The sequence below is a fragment of the Emydura macquarii genome, unplaced genomic scaffold (genome assembly GCF_026122565.2).
Source record: "Emydura macquarii macquarii isolate MOO-44397 ecotype Brisbane River unplaced genomic scaffold, CSIRO-AGI_Emac_v2 contig_2473, whole genome shotgun sequence".
Taxonomy (NCBI): domain Eukaryota; kingdom Metazoa; phylum Chordata; order Testudines; family Chelidae; genus Emydura; species Emydura macquarii.
This window is the reverse complement of record NW_027132610.1, coordinates 37635647-37655194: the sequence shown is the minus strand read 5'-3', so window position 1 is coordinate 37655194 and position 19548 is coordinate 37635647. Positions and strand designations below refer to the sequence as shown.

At 39.6% G+C, this 19548-nt stretch overlaps 1 protein-coding gene across 1 annotated transcript in view; it reads left to right on the top strand.

Annotated features, from left to right (window-relative positions):
- The window catches only part of DIS3 (DIS3 homolog, exosome endoribonuclease and 3'-5' exoribonuclease), a 29161-nt gene that overhangs the window by 2305 nt on the left and 7308 nt on the right, over window positions 1-19548 (top strand). Inside the window, exons 3-15 of the mRNA XM_067563225.1 lie at window positions 2808-3001; window positions 3113-3186; window positions 4238-4405; window positions 7423-7587; window positions 9893-10006; window positions 10128-10265; window positions 10882-11028; window positions 12503-12619; window positions 14555-14656; window positions 15654-15718; window positions 15818-15902; window positions 16578-16705; window positions 18529-18615. Of these exons, the coding sequence (XP_067419326.1) occupies window positions 2808-3001; window positions 3113-3186; window positions 4238-4405; window positions 7423-7587; window positions 9893-10006; window positions 10128-10265; window positions 10882-11028; window positions 12503-12619; window positions 14555-14656; window positions 15654-15718; window positions 15818-15902; window positions 16578-16705; window positions 18529-18615 (1584 nt within the window). The remainder of the gene's footprint in view (window positions 1-2807; window positions 3002-3112; window positions 3187-4237; window positions 4406-7422; window positions 7588-9892; window positions 10007-10127; window positions 10266-10881; window positions 11029-12502; window positions 12620-14554; window positions 14657-15653; window positions 15719-15817; window positions 15903-16577; window positions 16706-18528; window positions 18616-19548) is intronic.

Below are 19548 nucleotides of genomic sequence, written 5' to 3'. Positions count from 1 at the left end.
GTGATTGCATTTCACTAGTGTGTAAAAGTGAGCCTCACAAGTGTTATCATTTTTGTAAAGCATTTTGAGGTCCATCTGGGTAAAAGATCATGTATAAACATAAATTGCTGTTAATCACAGTCATCAAGGGCCTGATCCAAAGCTAACTGAAATCAATGGAAATACTTCCTTTGACTTCAGTAGGCTTTGGATCAAGCCCCTAACTCTTCTGAGGCTTGTCTACACTACAAAATTAAGTTGACTTAAGTTAAGTTGACTTATAGCCATGACAGTAATTGAAGTGGTGGTTCATGTCCACACTTGCTCCTTCTGTCCCTGGTGCATGTTCTCACCAGGAGTGCTTCCACCAACTGAAGTGGGGCATTGTGGGATGCTGACAGCTTCAGCTGTAGGCATGGGGCTCACAGCTGCCCCTCCCCCCCAGTTGTCAGCTGGACACTAGGCTCACAGCTCAGGCCTCCCCAGCCCCTGTACTGACAGCCGGAACTCTCAGCCAGGTGCTGGGCTCACAGTTGTGAGCTGCCCAACCCAGGTCCAGCCTGCACAGGGCTCATTTTCACAGCAGGGAGCCTGCCAACAGTGAAATTAACATCCTTGTCAGTTTCATGGCAACTATTCTTTCACTCTTCAACTGGCTGTCAGCCCACAGGGGGCTCACAGCTGGAGCCCCCTCACCTCTGCCTCTCACAGCTGGAACCCTGCCTGCTCTGGGTCTGATAGCTGGAGCCAGAGACATGATATGAAGTTATTACAGCCATGACACTGACAAGAATGTCAGTTTCACTGCTGATAGGATCCCTGCTGTGAAGTTGAGCCCTGGGCAGGCTCACAGCAGGGTTGTCAGCTCTGGGCATGGGGGGCTTCCACTGTGAGCCCTGCTGCTGGGGCTAACAGTCCGGAAGTGGCATTGTCGGGCAGCGGGAGGGCTCCCAGCTGTCAGCCCGACTTGGGACTGACAGCCAAGAGCCGCTGTAAGTAATGCAGTGTCTCCACAGACACTGTGTCGACCTAACTACAACGAAATAAGCACTACTCGTCTCATGGAGGTGGATTTAGTATGTTGGTGTAGCGGGCCACTTACTTTGGTGGAAGCAGTATTGTAGTGTAGATACTGATATAATTAGGTCGACGTAAACTACCTTATGTCAACCTAACTTTATTGTAGACCAAGCCTGAATCTTCCTAAGCAACTTGACTCAATAATGTAATGTAGTGTTGAGTTCCAGAGGTATTCATACCTCACATTTAAAAGATACAATAAATTGCACAAAGTTTAAGACAAACAAAAAGAAGTAATTATATGTGCCATCTTACTCTCCTGCTATAGGAAATGAATAATGGTCATGCCAAACATAATGGAAGTGTATAAATCATTTTGTATTATGGTAGTACCCAAAGGGCCTCAGGCAAGATGAAGACCCTGTTTTGCTAAGCACTGTACAAACATAGTAAGAGACTGCCCTTGCCCCAAGGTGTGACTAACAAAAGTTAGGACAAAGAAAATATTATTATTCCCATTCGGAGGACCCGATATATTAAACAACTTATCCAGGGTCACACAAAAGATCCAGCAGAGCTGGGAACTGAAGGATCTCCTGAGTACCGGTCCATTTTGCAAACCCATCTCCTCTCATTCCCCAAACATTTCCAAAATAAATAATTCTAGTATTTTTAATGTCTTCATGTAGAACTCACTTCCAATTTCTCTGATAAGTTTTATTTCCCGTCTTAAAGCTCTTTTCTATATCTGCTATGTGGGTTTATTTTTTAAATGAGGTGACTGAAACACTAAATACATACATATTGAGCCAATAATCTCATCTAGACATTGACAGTGACAAAAGTCTGTCTCAGGGAAGGTGTACTGGTCAACAAGCCTAGTAGTCTGGTCCTCCAACTCTAGTTTCTCTTTCAGTTCAGTGGGTCCTGGATGGGTGTCAGCTAGGTCTGCTTCCTTGCTGGTAACCCCTTGTCCAGCCTGACCTAGGGCTGGGGGAAGGGAGTCTGGGAGGGAGGCAGACCTGGGCCTTCCTGCTTCACCAGGTCCCAGTCCAGGACCCTGAAAGTGTCTAGGATGGTCTAAGTTTGACCCACCTCCCAATCACCTTCTCCTGGGCCACGTCATGCCATACCTGATGTCTCCATTTGGGGCACGCCTGCTGTTAAATTAATCTCCTTGGCTTCATTCCCCCCTTCTCCCCCTCCCCTCCCCAGTCTAGGGGCCAATGCAGGTGACTCTCTGGTGTTCCTGCATGCAGTTCTCTCTCCTTTGGTATTGTCGAAGGTGAGGGGATATGGGGCTGCTTCTTCTACTGCTGTAGAACAGTGCTTCTCTCTCTCTCTCTTCCCCCACCCTTGCTGGAGTTCTCTTTATATTGGTTCTTTCCCCAGGAGCATGGTAGGTACTAGTGCCCGAGGGCAAAGTTTTCCTGGCCCAGTGCTGTTCCAGCCCTTCCTTTTTTCGTGGTCTTGGTGTGGGGTCTGTACACTCTATCACAGAAGGTTATAACTAATTTTGACTTGTTTGTGCATACAAGTAGTTTCTGTTGTTTCTGGAGTGTATTGTTTGTCCTTTTCTGTGCTCAATCTTACCTGTCATTGTGTTGCTCAGTTAACTAGATTAAGTCCCTCTGGAATGTCTCATGGTCCTCCCTAATCTTCAGTAATAAATTCTATGTTGAAAATAGAATTTTCTCACTATTTTTCCTTATCCCCCCCCCATCTTTTAGATTGTTAGATCTATTTAAACACCAGTCTTAGTAGCATCACACTCTTAACTTTGTTTTAGGATTTTCTATTGTTTTCAGAGAAACTTATATAGAACAAGAGCAAGGAGAATCTTCTAATGACCGCAATGATAGAGCCATCCGAGTAGCAGTAAAATGGTACGATGAACACCTGAAGAAAATGAACAATGAGGAGACAATACAAGTTATTTTGCTAACAAATGACAGAATTAATAAAGAGAAGGCTGTGGAAGAGGGGTTAACTGCTTATACATGTAAGTTTATTTATATGAAGTATTTGATTTATTGCTGACATGTAAAATTCCCCCTAGTGTATCCAGACTTACCTTGTAAATAAATAAATAATTTTGTGTGTATTTTTATAGGTGAAGAGTATATAAAGAGCTTGATAGCTAATCCTGATCTTGTAGATCGGCTTGCTTGTGTATCTGATGAAGGGGTATGTTTTCTTCTTCTATTTATGTTTGTTCCAGCTCTTCTAAAGAAATATAAATGGTTTGCAAAATAGTGATATTTGTCTTTAGGTGCCATTCTTGACTTATTACAGTTTTGTGACAGTATTGTTCTGCTGCTACTTAAGAAGCTGCTGGAGGAATAAAGGGAAATACTGCTCTGAATACATTGTTTATGCAGTTATTAGAAAATAACTGCAAATTACTTGCAGAAGTCACAGTTACATTAGACAACTCCTCATTCAGTGTCCGATGAAAACAATTTCAATTAAACAACAAATGTAGATCCACATCAAGAATAATTGGAGTAAACAGAAAAATTGATCCACAATCCAGTTTAGGCAATTTAGTCTTTTTGATTGTTTCCATTATATTAGAGCTCACATTAATTTAGTATCTTTCATGAGCACTTTCTGTCAAATTTTTTAGTTAATGTGATTTACTTTTATAAACAGTGTAGGTATTTCTAATATAATTAATGATGATTTAATATGGGACAAAATATTCATATTTTCTGATTTACCAAATATATTAGAGTTGATATGGCTCTAAGAGAAATATTGAGCAAAGTGAGAATGTTAAAGTTGTGGTTTTAGTGAATGTTTTAAATTGCTCTAATTTGGTTGCGATTTTAAAAGCTTAGGGTCAAGTGAGAGGTTAAATGGAACATTGAGGAATATTATCTTGGAAACTAGTTTTCATCATACAAACTTGATGCTGTCCTGATAACCTCTGAACCAAATATAAAGCACTTGACATCCACATAGTATGTGGCAGTGGTGTGCAGCTTCAGGCCGAAGGAAAGTGATGCTTCCAGGGTCCTTGTACTGCTATGAAAGCTTTTGAGTCAGTAATCTACTTCCTGTTAGCAGTAGCCTACATATTTTATACACTCCTATTGCTAAACAAATTATTATACTTATTTTTGCATTGGAGTTTGTTAGGCTGAATTTGATGTCAATGAGCTTAGTTTTAGTATAATTATGAATGTAATGAACCAACTATCAATTTTAATTTTTTAATTTTTTTTTTAAACAGAAAGAAATAGAAAGTGGAAGGATGATTTTTTCAGAGCATCTTCCCCTTAGTAAATTACAGCAAGGCATAAAATCTGGAATCTACGTTCAAGGAACCTTCAGAGCCAGCAGAGAGAATTATCTTGAAGCTACAGTATGGGTTCATGGAGATGCTGAAGAGAACAAAGAAGTGAGTTTTGCATTTGATTTCATATTTTGAAAAATATCCAGTGTGTTTTAATGAATAACTTGTGGGTTGCTAAGAATTTATGTAGATGAGCCACATGACCTCTTGATGTTCTGAAATGTTGCTATAATCTCCTTTTACTTAATGAAGGCTCTTTCTCTTAGTTTTTGATGTTCTACAATTAGTTATCTATATGTGGTCTATTGATGTCATCCCATTTGTCTTTAACTCAGGTTTTCCTCCCACCAAGATCTTGTTTTTTATAGCACCGTATGCTTTTTTTTTCTGAGCAGTGTGCATTTTATTTTGGCCATTTTTTCCCCTCCAGTTTTCTCTGCCACTAGTTTGACCCATTGTTAATGGGAAGTGAAAAGATTCCCTATTGACTAATGGAAATGCTTCAGATACTCCCCAGGCCGATGTCCACTATGTATGCTTTACCAATGAAAGAGGAACTTCATTGGTCTGGAGTTCTTTGTGAAAGCATGGAAAGGGGAGTTATTACAGCCTTTAAAAGAACCCCAGTGGCAAAGCACATTATGGAGTGTTAAAAATATTTCTTTGGATCTCAGGCTATGCCTGATATAGCTATGCCTAATACAGTCCCACTTCTTTAAGACAAAGGAAATATGTCTGGAATACATTCAAATATACATCATTTTTATTTTACTATCTTCTTGAGCACTCATTGAAACTTACTGAAGTTAGTAATCTGGGAACATAATGTAGTAAAATTTCATTCTATGGTCAAGTTAGTGATAGAAAGGTAGGGAGGTATCACTTGATTTGTTTAGATTTTTTTTTTTTTTGTTTAAAAAAAAAAAAAATCAATTTCAGTGGTGTCACCCTCTGTGTCGTAGCAGGGGGGGACTTGCTGCTCCACCAGCTCCTAGCTCCAGGTCCTTAGGTAGGTGGAAACTTCAATAATACAATGTCATTGGAAATGGGTCGAGTTGGGTATCATTCGAAAGGCCTTTCTCCCATGAACACAGAGATACCAAACACAACAAACCTAGAACAATTGTGTAAATATATAGTTGAGAGGATTTTTAAAAATCAACATTTTTTTTAATTATACTTTAACATGGGGATGCGTTGCTTACATAAAAAGGACATTGGTCATTGGTAATCATAGGGAAGTTAGCCCTGACATGTAGGACTGAAAACATTATTCATCAAGTCATCATCAGGATCATCTCTGTCTAGGGCACCACTTTAGACAGCTTGTCGCACTGTCACACTGATCCTTGTCTGTGCCACATTTGCATAACTGTACAAGGTATGCTGTTGGCCAAACATTTGCAGGGTGTTGAGCATCTGGTCTGTGCACATAAGCATTTGATTACCCAATGGATTGATTTTGGAGTGCAGGGTATTTTACATATCACCAGTGTGATCAGTCCATCCTCCAAGACCCATCCATGCCCAGTAGGGGAAGTAGTTTTGGATGGGCTTGATCATCCTGGAATCTCTATTGCTTGATAATTTGCCCTATTGATAGCAGATATAAATGCACCCTTTGTCGGTGGCAATTTTTCTCCAGTTGTCTGCTTCTTGGAAAACCTCCAACATAGCTCTACAAGTGTAATAATGTTGGTTTTCAAATGGTAAACTCAGTATATGAATGCCTCCACTGTATTTACGACCTCATCAATGACTATCTCAGCCATTGTGAGCACCTTCAGAGTAAGGGGAGAGTCATCAGAGGCTGAATAAAATGTCTTCCAGCAAAATAATTTGATCATCCCAGCCATCCTTCCAGTAGTATCACATCCTGAAAGGCATAGATGCTGGAACTAAGAGCTTGGGGGCGGTGCTGATGCACCCCTGGCTTGAAGTGGTTTCCATCATATACAGAATTTACCGCTTGGTTCAATGGCTCTCAGCGCCCTCACTATAAAAATAGTTTCAGCACACCTACTGAAAGGGTATGGAAACCTGGCATTGTGCCATCTTTTAATGGTCTGAGTGATAGGAACACATTTTTCATGGACATGCTTGATTCTGTTCCACAACAGCAGGCACAAAAAAAATCTTGACGAAATCTTGGGCATAGTTTCTCACAGAGAGCACTAGAACATCTGTGTCTTGTGCAAAAATCCAGAGTTTAGTAACACCTCGCTCTTCTTTAGTTTAGTGTCTCTGGCCCTGTAAGAGTTTGAACAGCAAAGAGAGATGAACAATTTTTTTTTGAGCCTGTTTTATCTTTTACATTTGGCCTTCCAGTCCATGAGGCCAGCTCCCTTGCATGGAGCATTTTCAAGGGGTGATAAGGCCGTTCACCAATCCTTTGTATTGTGATGTCTCTTAATGATCCATTTAATTTTGATAGGCCTCTTTAATGGGCTGGGGGGATGATTCCTGTGCCTGGACTCACAAGTTCAGAGCAAACATTTTCAAATTTATAAAGCGTAATTTACATATTTCCTTATAGCATGGGATACAGACATTACAAGTGAGATTAATGCATGTAGCAACTTATAAGCATTTCATAGAGTCTAAACGCTAAATGCATTCTTATAAAACTAATAAGTATTTTGAAAAAAACTCTAACATGCTGGTTGGGTTTCCAACTATGAGTTTGTCGATTCTTAGCTAACACCTACAGCCTTGGCCAGACCTGGCACTTGGTTTACCAGTGTCAGAAGGAGAACATATGAAAGGTAACATTTGTGTTTTTAATAAAGCTTCTGATAGATTTACGCTAAATTTTAAATCAGTTGAAAAAAAGATAAAAAATAAAATGAGATTAAACTTGGAAAATTCAAGGGTTATCTGGGTTCAAATCTGAAAAAAGTGTATTTAGTGGGAGTGAGAATCCTAGAAAAGTATTTTTAATACTGAGAGACCTGGAGTGGGGGAAAAAAGTTATTACTAGCTCATATATTAGACTGTGTAAGCTCTTCGGGACAGGGCCTGCTGCTTCTGTTGTGTGTGTATTGTGCCTAACACAATAGGGCCTCTAGGGATCTATTGTAAAATTTTGTAATTAATATCTAAAATATTGTTTTCTTAAACAGATAATTATACAAGGACTTAACAATTTAAACCGAGCAGTTCATGAAGATATTGTAGCTGTGGAACTGTTGGCAAAAGACGAGTGGGTTGCACCATCTTCTGTGGTTTTGCAAGATGAGGGACAAAATGAAGATGATGATGAAAACGAAGAGGAGAAAGAAAATATTGTATGAAATAAATGACAGGTTTCTCATTCAGTCCTATTTGTGCTCCTGTGTTGTCTTCTCCTCTCTGTCTTGCAACCTGGAAGAAGATCTATTTCAGTTCTTGAGTTCAATAGGCCTAACCAAAAATTTCCTATATTTATTGTTTTGACCAAAAGGATGAAATTTTGTGGCAATGAGTCCCATTTTTTTCATCCAGTTCTAGTGTTAAGAGATGCCAGGCCGAAGGGGAATACAGACTTTCTTCTCTCTTACTCTCTTCCCCATTGTGATTTGTATAAATGTTTTCTTCAAAACTAGGTGTATCCTCCAGTTTACCAGCTACTCGTATTTTTTCTTTCGTTTTTAAGGGGCTGATAAGTTCTCAATAAATTAACTTTTTATTCTTAGAGACCAAAAAAGAAAAGATAACATTAATGTTACGAGTACTTATCAGCAATTTAAGGGAGGTGTCATTGGTTATTTAAAACAAAAACCCCACAACAACCAGGAAATTCACACTTAAGGTTAAACTTCACATGTTTTCAAATATTTGTATTTCTTTGAAATACATAGTAAAGGTATTTAAGCTGTTTTAACACTGCCCTTAGTAATTTCTGGGAAAAATCAGAAACTTTACCATCCTTTTATTTTTGATTACAAATAAGAAGAAATCATCTGTTTACAAATTATCAGTGACCACAAAAACTTGGATGCCTTAATCTTAATTACACAGTTGTCCTGCCAACTCCTGTCTTTATTAGGGTTATACAGCTGTACTAAAAGTGCACAGATGTGTAAAAAAAGATGCACTTTACAAGTTCCTATTTAGAAAAATAGCACACTGAGGGCAATCAATCCCTGCCCATAAATGATCCCGCTCCTGGAATATATGGAATGCCTCATTTGATTATGGCTTCTGATTCCATGCATTAGCCAGTCATTAGACATAGCTCATAGACATGTGCATACTCACATACAAACCTGGCCCAGATTACAGCACTTGCAAGAGAAGAGCAAGGATTAAATGTGGTGACAAACCATTAGCCTTTAATGGGGTCATGTATGTAAGTAACCAATTATAAAACAAACGTTCTGTGGTGCATATTTGTGATACTCCATTCACAGAAAGAGACAGAAAGATGGTGTTTCTGTGGGGGCAGAGTTAAGATAGTTTGGGCAGCTTAATTTCCATATAGTCAAATGCCTGTTATATTAAAGGTTAGTCTTAACTTTGAATTTCCTGGCTTTTAAATTATTGTCTTAAAATTAGCACACAGCTCTCCCCCTCCTTCGCATCCAAGTGACCAGGCTCTTTTGTTAAGAGGTTTACAGGAAAGCAAGGGTGGAGGAGAGTAGGGGGGCTGAGTGGGCAGCAGAGCAATAGGGTATTCCTCTCATACAAACAGATTTGGGGTCATGGAGAATAATCAGCTGAACATGAGCTCCCAGACCGGCGACGTGGCCAAAAGAGCTAATGTGAGCCTAAGATGCGTAAACAGTAATCTCAAGTAGGATCAGTGAGGTTATTTTACCTCTACATTTGTCACTGGGTAACCACTGCTGGAATACTGTGTCTCGTTCTGGTGCCCACAATTCAAGAAGGATGTTGATAAATTGGAGAGGGTTCAAGGAAGACCTATGAGAATGATTAAAGGATTAGAAAACCTGCCGTATGGTGATAGGTTTAAAGAGATAATTGTATTTAGCTTAACAAATATTTAATAATGGGCTCTTTATGTAGCAGAGAAAGATGTAACCTGATCCAAAGACTGGAAGTTGAAGCTAGACAAATTCATATGTTGGAAATAAGGTGTACATTTTTAACAGTGAGAGTAATGAACCATTGGAACAGTTTACCAAGGGTTGTGGTGGATTGTCCATCACTGACAATTTTCAAATCAAGATTGGATGTTTTTCTAAAAGATCTGCTCTGCGAATTATTTCAGGAGCAATTCTGTGGCTTGTGTTATGCAGGAAGTCAGACAAGATGATCGCCATCATCCTTTCTGGCCTTGGAATCTCTGGACTCTTTTTGCATCTTTTTTTCTCCCCTGTGTTCTTCTTATGTAATAATATATCTGTAAATGTAGGGTAAAAACCAGTTTCATCTAAATCAAAGCAGTTAATGTTACCTTGCAGACATTAAAAGTGGTGTAAAGGATATGGGGAGAGGAGACAGGCATGGTTCTATTTATGATGTCATAATATAGTTTATGACCATTACAGTGAATGATAAAATTGTGTGTCCTTAAAGGATGTTAGATTATTTACTATATTATCTGTGTTAAAATCGTGAATTCAAATGCAGTTTGTGTTTAAACCCTAGCTAAAGTCTTCCATAAACAAGAACATGTTGAGACCATCAGGAAGAGTAGTAGGCATTATAAAAAGAAATTGGAGACCATTTTGTGGCATGCTTTCCAAATCACAGATAAAAGAGGTAAGCAAATACTCTGTTTATTGTAAAGGGTTTTTTTTTTTTTTTTTTTTTTTTAGGGAAAAAAAAAAAGGTGTGGAGGGGAGAGGGAAAAATTATTTCTCCTCCTTTTCTCTTTCAACAGGCGAGACGGCATTTGTTTACACCAGCTGATCGCAGAATCCCTCGAATTCGAATAGAAACCAGACAAGCTTCCACACTAGAGGGACAAAGAATTATTGTTGCTATTGATGGCTGGCCCAGAAATTCCAGATATCCTAATGTAAGTTTAAAATAAAAATTTCATTATTATATATCTGATTTTGCAGGATAGTAATTTTTAATCTAAAGGTCAACTATTAGTAGTATTAAGATAGGTAACTTAAAACTTTCTTGTGTTAAATGTTTTGAGTACCTTAGCAGTGCTGAGGAAGTTCTCAACATAATTAAATGACTGAATAATATTTGAGACCACAGTTCTCAAATTTGAACATCTAAAGTGGCCCATTGAGATTTTAGAGTGAAAGAGGAACTTCATATTTCTAACAATGTGGCAAACCCAATCAGTAGCAAAAGAGTATTATAATCTTAAAAGTGGAAAGAATATAACTGGAGAGAATACCATCTCTACCATAAAGAGGGAATGGAGGTTCCAAAGGGGGAAATACAGAGTGGTAGAATCTCAAAACTTAAATATCTTTGACCAGGAAGGGAGAGAACAGTTCTTAAGGGATGTGTGCATCACAGAAAGACAATGGACCTCCAAGATGAGAAAGTAGCTGAGCGGGGGGTGTACTATACACTTTAGTTCAGTAACAGCCTAGGAGGCTGTTGGATTAAGTATTCGATTGTCAAACATACCTGTGTCAAGATGTTTAAATCTCTCTCTCATTTCTTAGGGTCATTTTGTAAAGAATTTAGGAACTGCTGGCGATAAAGAGACTGAGACAGAAGTTCTTCTTCTTGAACATGATGTTCCCCATCAGCCTTTCTCCCAGGCTGTTCTTAACTTCCTACCAAAAATGCCATGGAGCATTACAGAACAGGTAAATTAAAAACACATGTAACAGGGTGGTGCCACTTGAGTGCCCCCTTATGGCCTCAGGTGGCCCTGCAGCACCCTACCTCTGTTTCCCCTCTTCAGGGCTCCTTAAGAGCCCCACACAGTCTTTCTCTCTCTGTTCAGTAATACCCCTCCTTGAGGACTGGCTTTCTTGCCATATGGTTCAAAATAAACACGCACACACACAAATATTCCCCTTGCCTGAAGCTGGGCACAGTTCCTCCTCTCTGAGGTACTGTCTCAAAACACCCCTAGTGTCATCCCTAGTGTCATCGGCTCTTCCCTTCTTTAGCAGGCCATTCTCAGCCCTTCCTAGCTGGAGCAACTCTGTTGAGCTCAGGGTCTTCACTATAGGAATCGTTCTCTGTCTCTCTGCAGTCTCTGTACTTTCTTCCTTTATAAGGTTCAGGTGCCTTCTCTTAAGCCCAGTTCAGCTCAGATAATCAGTCAGAGGGTGCACTGGACCATGCTCCCTCTTAAAGGAGCCAGTCTCCCTGTGACAACACCAATTTTAACTGAGCTCAATGGCTGCCATAACCTCTTCCTCCAAAACCAGACATGAAATTTCTGTCTTGATGCAAAGGGATCTCGGAGAATAAAGAGGGGAGCGGAGGCAGGGGGGTAAAGAACTTTTCTAAAGCGACCATCTCTTGGGACAACAATTTGAAAACGTTATTTCTACCTCACTCCTCCCTTCATTTCACCCACAGGAGTTATGCTGTATTAGGTTGCTTCAACCGCTCTCCTAAATCTTCAAAGCATATTCAATACACAAAACCAAATAGTAAACTTCCTGTTTAATGAGTTCCAAGTACATTTCCTCCAATAATTTATCTTAAATTTGGGACATGACTGTTTTAGAATGTATAAAATAATCATTTGTAATCGAGGTGCTTTACAAACAGTAAGGTACCCTTGTATAACCTCTGTGAGGCAGGTGAGGAGTATTCTCATTTTACATTCATTACACACATTCATTTGCAAATTTTTTTTAAACTGGGAAACGGAGACAGGGGGGTTATATGACTTCTCCTAAGCCACAACATTTTCATGAACTCAGTGTCAGGATAGGCCATGCAAAGATCAGGAGCCAAGGAATGCTAGATCTGACCTCGGAGGGACTGAGTGTCAGAATCAGTATTTGTTGGCTCCTGATTCTTTGCTAAGTGTACGCTGACTCTGAGTTCATGAAAAAAGACACAAGCTTTTCTTCTGTTTGCTGGTAAATAGCAAATCTTTCAACATTTCTCTCATAGTTCTTAACACTGTAGTACTTGTGCACCTTGACCTAACTGCATAAGAGAGAGATGCTTTTCTGAAACAGAACGTCAGTGTGACTTGTGCTCCTAACTCACTTAGGTGCTTTTGAAAATCTTCCCCCAAAATACATTCCTCTAATGACATTTTGTAGTTTGGTTTCCATAAGATGTTTGAAAAAAACTTGTTCAAAATTTCAGGACATGAAATTTAGAGAAGATTTAAGGTATCTTTGTGTATGTAGCGTGGATCCTCCAGGCTGTACTGATATTGATGATGCATTACATTGCAGAGATCTGGAAAATGGAAATCTAGAGGTATTTGTTCCATTATTTTCCTATCTATAAGTCATTTATTTGTCTTTTGTTTTCCTCTCTTTTTCCTCAAACAATGTAATGGCAGGAGGAACTGAAATGGGAGGTCTTTAACGTGCAGCATTAGAAAATGTTTTTGTCTTCATCAGTTGCGATAGTGAAGCCACTAATGTCAGCATGTTGAAATGAAATGTGACTGTTGGAACGAGGGATTTTAAAAAAAATATTTTTAGATGAAATTTCACTTTTCCCATAAAGTCACAAAAAATAGATTTATTTTTTTTATTTGAAATGTGTGTGATATCTGCCATGTCACTGTCAGTGTTTAAAGAAAATGCTGTATTAGATTACTTCAGCAAATCTCGTAGGCCTGGTCTGTGCAAGAAAATGAGGTTGATTTAACTGTCAGTCAGGGTTGTGAAACATCCATATCCCTGAGTGACGCTTTAAGCCGACCCACGTTCCCATTTAGACAGCACTAGGTCAGTGGAAGAATTCTTGTGTCAACCTAGCTACCATCTCCCAGGGAGGTGGATTACCTATGCGAATGGGAGAACACCTCCTGTCAGCATTGGTAGCATCTAGACTTAAAACGCTATAGCAGTGCAGCTACAGCGACACATCTGTGGCATTTTAAGTGGAGACAAGCCCTTAGAGTGGCTGCCAGTAGAAGACACTTCTGAGCTGTAAAACAGATTTAGTTATAATCCCTAGTTCTCTCTCATAACTTTTCCCAGTGATCCTGCTCTTGGAATCTTCGAGGTGTGCTGTCTGTCCAAAGGTTTTATGTCTGCTGCGTCCCCCCCCCCCCTTTTTTTTGCGCATTTGTGTTTGGCTGTTCTGAATTCTGCACAGATGAAATAAACAGTAAATCGAAATTTGACACACTTAGCATGGAATTAATCCTCACTGAAGTGTAGGGCTAGGTATGAAAAACATTGGTTTTCGTTATTAAAGATAGGACCATCTGAAATTAGTTGTTTTGCACATGCACAGTATAAAGTCTTTTAATACTTCCAGTGTGTAGTAGTAGTTCCTGATCCTGCATTCAAAACCATACAGGTGGACTCCTGTGAAGTGATTAGTGCTCTGCTTAGCCTTTTGGTCTCCTGTCTCCCTTTGAAGGTTGAGGGTCATGATGCAGATACATGTACATGTGTGTATACATATAGCTTTCCATGTTATCTGAAACGCTGTACTTATATCCAGGTAGCACGGGTCGTCCTGTTCGCTAGTGAACTCTGGGGTCTACTTAAAAAAATGTGGAAACATTAATACTAGTTAATATTAACATTGAAAAATGAAACCTGTTTTTCAGGAAATTCAAAAAGTTATTTTTTACCACAATGTGCATGCATAGTATTTGCTATTCCCATTTTCCATGTTTTATATTCAAACCAATAGTCCAGTCTAGGATTCTAAGGGATTTTTACAGAGGTTGCGGAGCTGGGATTTGTTTGGGTTTTTTGTAAGTTGCTCGAAAAACACGTTTCTGCACCTTATAACTAGTTTTATCATGTGTTTTGGTATTCATTAGCTTGTGACGATAATAGTAGATAACAAAATTGTAGGGCTAGCAAACACAGAGGAAGACCAAACCAAATTGCAGTGAGGCTTGGAAAGGGAAGAGAGCAGTGGGGGCTTCAAGCAGCAAGGAGAGTTACCATCCTAATAAATGTAAAGTTTCTCACCTAGAGAACAGATGCATGCTCTTATTTTGTATCTATTGTCAACATCAATTTAAAGTGAAATTAAATTAATATTTCTTGTTCATGTAAACAACTGCACTAGTTGTTGTAGGGAAATGGGGTTGTGAGGAGAGATGAACAACACAAAGGGTCTTTCATATTGTGAAACTCTGCTTAAGATAATTCAAGAACCACTGCCCTAATGCATACAGTGTGAAATGCTAAAAATCATATTTTCTTTCTTTCAAAGGTTGGTGTACATATTGCAGATGTCAGCCATTTTATTCGACCAGGAAACGCTTTGGACCAAGAGTCAGCAAAAAGAGGGACAACGGTGTATTTATGTGAAAAAGTAATTGTTCTTTTCATAGAGCTTTCTTGTTTAGGTGGGATGTTGTTGCTTTTGTTGCTAACGTTTTATTTTTGGGGGCTGGAGACATATCATTATCTCCAACCTGAACAAAATGGAGGCTTTTAGGCTGCACTTAATTTTCCTAATGTATTAAAGTAAACACACATTGTATCAGGAGCCAGCTGGCAGAGCAGGACAATAGATCATTTTAAAAGTCCTCTCTAAATCACAATAAGAAACACCTCATTTCAGAAGTATGTTGTCTATATGCTGTATGATCCAAGTAGCAGGATTGAGAGGTATTCTACACACTTCTGATGCTGGAGTATTAATCTCATTGTAATTTGCAGATCACTGTTAAAGATCAGAGTTACAGTCCCTTCACTTACAGGTCATCAGTCAGACAGAATAGAGCTAACACAGCAATTGGTAGTTACAGCAGAACAATTGGGCACAAATAAGGAATCCTAAAATAAATACAGAGGTGTGGCATTAATAGGCAACAAGATAGTGAAAGCTGTTTAGTCTGTGCAATTTAATATAGTAACATCTGATTGGCTTTTCTCACTGCAGAATCTCTTGTAGCCTATAGAGACTCCATGACACAGATGTCTGTGCCCAATTCAGCTCCTTTTGTTTTGTCTTGCTTGCTGCAGTATATTTCTTATGAACCATCGTTTCTTTTCAATAGGAGCTTCTGTAGAAAGCCGTTACAAAAACTGACACCTCCTAGATCCTACTCTGAAGCAATAAGCTTCCTCTGAAGTTGTGTAGTTCCCTTTTCTCTCAAATCTGGAAAGCTATTTTATATTTTTCATGATGAGATTAATGTCAGCTGGAAGAGGCGTTTAATAAAAGCTTAGAAATAATTTCTTGCTGTTAAATATTTTAATGTAACAGTTTGAGAGTGAAAAAAGTCTCTAACTAATTTAGGTAAAACTGTATGTATTGCTAAATGGGTTTTTTTTGTTTTTTTTTTAAATCCCTTGTTTTATAGAGGATTGATATGGTTCCAGAGTTGCTTAGCTCCAATTTATGCTCCTTGAGATCTAACGTGGACAGGTATTTGTATATAATTAATATTTAGATCTTGTCCAAGTAGTACCAAATGTTTTTTCCATCTTTTTTAACTTTGGTTGATTCTTTTTTTCTTTTTATTAGGCTTGCATTTTCATGTATATGGGAAATGAGTCACAATGCTGAAATTTTAAAAACCAGATTTACAAAGAGTGTTATTAATTCCAAGGTTAGTTATGTGTATTAAAATGTTATTTTACTGCTTATAAAAACAAGCTGGATAAACTGTACTGGAGACTGAATGTCCTAAGGACCCAGAGACTCAGTATATAGGAGTTTTTCCTTCTTTTTATTACCCCTTTTCTTTTTCCTAAGTTTTTTTCATTTTATAATTAGAAAATTACTTTTTAAAAAAACTGTAAAACACATTTCTTGCCTAAATCAACATGTTAAGGCAAAAAACCAATGGGTTACATTTTTCTTCCCATACTTTTTGGCCTGATGTTACAGAGTATAGGCATAAATGTACATGTAATGGGCCTGATTTTCAGATGTGTCAAGCACTCACAACTCCAGTTAAAATCAGTGGGAGCTGCAAGTAGCCAGCACTTCTGAAAATCTGGGCTGACATGTCTCTGAGACATGAAAAGCACAGTGTCAAAGCTAAATGTTGTACATCTGTATGTGTGTTTTCTGTTGTGTTAGTCTAGGAACACTTGAGGATGGTGAGGTGAATTAAGTGTTGAGTGGTTGTCTATGAGGTTATGACTTCCTTATTTGTGCTGGTTTTCAGCATACTTTGACAATAAACTGGATTGTATTTCCAACAGAGGGAAGAACATGTTGCTGTTCAGTACTCAGTTGTCTGTGGTATTGTCATGTGTTTGTTTTTTTTCTTTTCAAGGCATCCCTTACATATGCTGAAGCACAGATGAGAATTGATTCTGCAAGCATGAAAGATGATATTACTACTAGTTTGCGTGGACTAAATAAATTAGCAAAAATTCTGAAGAAGAGAAGAATTGATAATGGGTAAATTGTTCAAATTGTTTTTTAATATCATGGTCTCTTCTGTTCAGTTGTCTTAAATCTGTCCATCTATATCAGGGGTGGCCAAACTTACTGCCCCCCTCCTCCAAGATCCCCCCCCTCCCCACTTGGCAGTATCCTCTAGCCCAGCGGTTCTCAACCTTTTTTTTACAGAGTACCACTCGGGTCAGGTACAGTCAGGTCAAGTACCGCTTTACCTGACTGTAACTGGCCCGAGTAGGACTCGGTAAAATTGCGGGGTTGCATGGAGGGATCGATGCCCTCCGCCGAAACCCTGCCGCCGTTTCCCAGTTTTCGGCGCCAGAGAGGATGGGACTTTCGGCGGCGGCGCAGTTTCTCTGCGGCGGAAAATGGGTTTCGCGGCAGGGGGGTTTTAATTCAGCGGCAGAGACTTTTTTGGGCGGCGGCGGGGGAAGAGATTCGGCGGCGGCACGGTTTCTCGGTGGCGGAAGGGGGGGATTCGGCGGCAGCAGGGTTTTTTGGCAGCGGCAAGGGGGGGGATTCGGCGGCAGCAGGGTTTTTCGGCAGCGGCAAGGGGGGGATTCGGCGGCGGCAGGGTTTATCGGCGGCAGTGAGAGGGGGATTCGGTGGCAGAATCGGCGGCGTGTTTTCCCTCGCGTACCACCGGGCTGTCTTTCGCGTACCACTGGTGGTACGCGTACCACCGGTTGAGAACCCCTGCTCTAGCCCCACCACCCTGCTGCAGGGCAGAAGCACTGAGCTCCCCACCCCAGTCTGGTTGGCAGAGAATGGGGAAGGAGGTCACAGGGGGCTCCGCAAGCCTTTTAACTGTACTTTAACTGTAAAAGAGTCACATGCAGCTCATAAGCCACGGTTTGGCCACCCCTGAACTATACATGCCCCTTGGCCTCCATCTGCACCAACCAATATAAAATTTCAAAGATCAGTGCTAGATTACCATTTATAAAGTAATAGATTTTATATAAGGTAGTTATTTTAAGTTCTCCAACTATGTAAACTTTTAATTTTTCTTTCTTTTGAAGTTAAGCTAGGATATTTGTAATAAGGTTTGTATAGCAAGCCAATTATATTTTAAAGCATAGCCACTTTGCAAAACTTACTGTTTAGACTTCTGTTTTTGAGTTAAAGGAATGCCAGAAAGTTTCTATGAGGTGGGGGGGGGAGGGAGATGAACTTTGAGAATTTCAGTTCTAACTAAAACTGAAACAACCTGAGCTGTACCAGAACTGCTAGGTATCATTTCAAATACTTTAATGTACAAGAAACATATAAATAAGGGGTTGTTTCCAGCTTTCATCTTACAATATTGAGTCATCTCAAATAGGTGCGTATTTAGGAGTGTTAACTTTTCTTTATCCCTGCAAGAGGAAGTAGAAATTTGGATCTCCTAAAAGTGCAAACATAGGTTATGTGTATACTTCAAGCTAAGGGTATGATTCCCATCTTGAGGAGATATACTTGTGCTAGCTTGCCACGGCAGGAGGAACTAGCTGCCCTGAGTATATACTAGCATCTCTGATGGGCACATGCTTGGGGCTGCTAACCCCTTCTACTGCCTAACTGCCCTAGCTACAGTCTATCTTTAGCACACTAGTGTGATGAGAGCTAGCGCAAGTATGTCTCCTTGAGTTTGAAATGGCACTCCCAACTTGAAGTGTAGACATACCCATAGAAGTGCAGTAACGTTTTCGTTTGGGAATTCAGTGGCTGATCCTGAGAGATGCCAAGCACCCATAACGTGATTGTTAAGACTACTTAAGCTGAGCCTTCCGGGACTTATAGCTGTAATACATGATTATTTTGTTCTATTTATTGACTTTCAGGGCTTTAACACTTTCCTCACCTGAAGTTCGTTTCCATATAGACAGTGAAACTCATGATCCTATTGATTTGCAGACCAAGGAGCTTAAGTATGTATTATTGGTTTTTTGGTGGGTGGGGTTGTATTGTTTATTAAATAATGCATTTGTAGAGTTCACTTAATAGTTTGGTCAGTTAATCCTAGATGGATGTATGATTTCTATGAATTTCCTAATGAGTCTATGAAGTATGTAAATCAGGAAGGGTTCCTAGTAATATTGCAAATGACATCTCACTTTTTATGAGTCTAGACCAAAATTTTCAAATTTTGAGTACCTAAAATTAGTGTTAATGGCAGGCTCACCACTCCCTCTCAATCCCCTTTCGGGCTACCTGACAATTGATGAACAAAGATAAGAGCTCAGTTTACCGACTGAGAAGTAGAGCCAGCAACAGCTTCAGCAAGCAGGGGCAATGAATGGGTAGAGTCCAGCTTCCATCCTGCTTGCTGCTCATACAGGAAGAGAATGGAGAGTCCCATCCCCCAAGCTTGGAGCATATGGGAATGAGGCAGAGAGCTCCCTCCTTGTGGTATGGGCGAACACTGTCTATTGGAAACACTGGACCTGAAGTTTGGGAGCCAGGGGAAGACAGAGCATGGGGTGGAGCACAGCCGAGACAGAGATCTGGGGGGACACAGAGCATTTATATAAATGCACAATGAACCAGAGACACATTTTTATGTTAATCTAGGGCATAGTACTACTGAGATCCTCAAGAAGAGGGGAACCAAGCTTATCTGTGGAGCCAGCTCCTTGTTTTCCCTTTAAAGCCAGCCCAACATTTGAGTCAAAGTATTTTTGACTCCATTGGATCCTCTCAACTTCATTTTGTGAGGTACACATATGTGGAATAGAACTCTTTTATGTATAGTGTGTTTTAATATTAGAACAATAATGCTACACTATTTAGGAAATTATAAGGACACTCATCTAGCGATTTCAGAATAAATGCTGAATAAGCTAATGCCATGCTGACCTGGC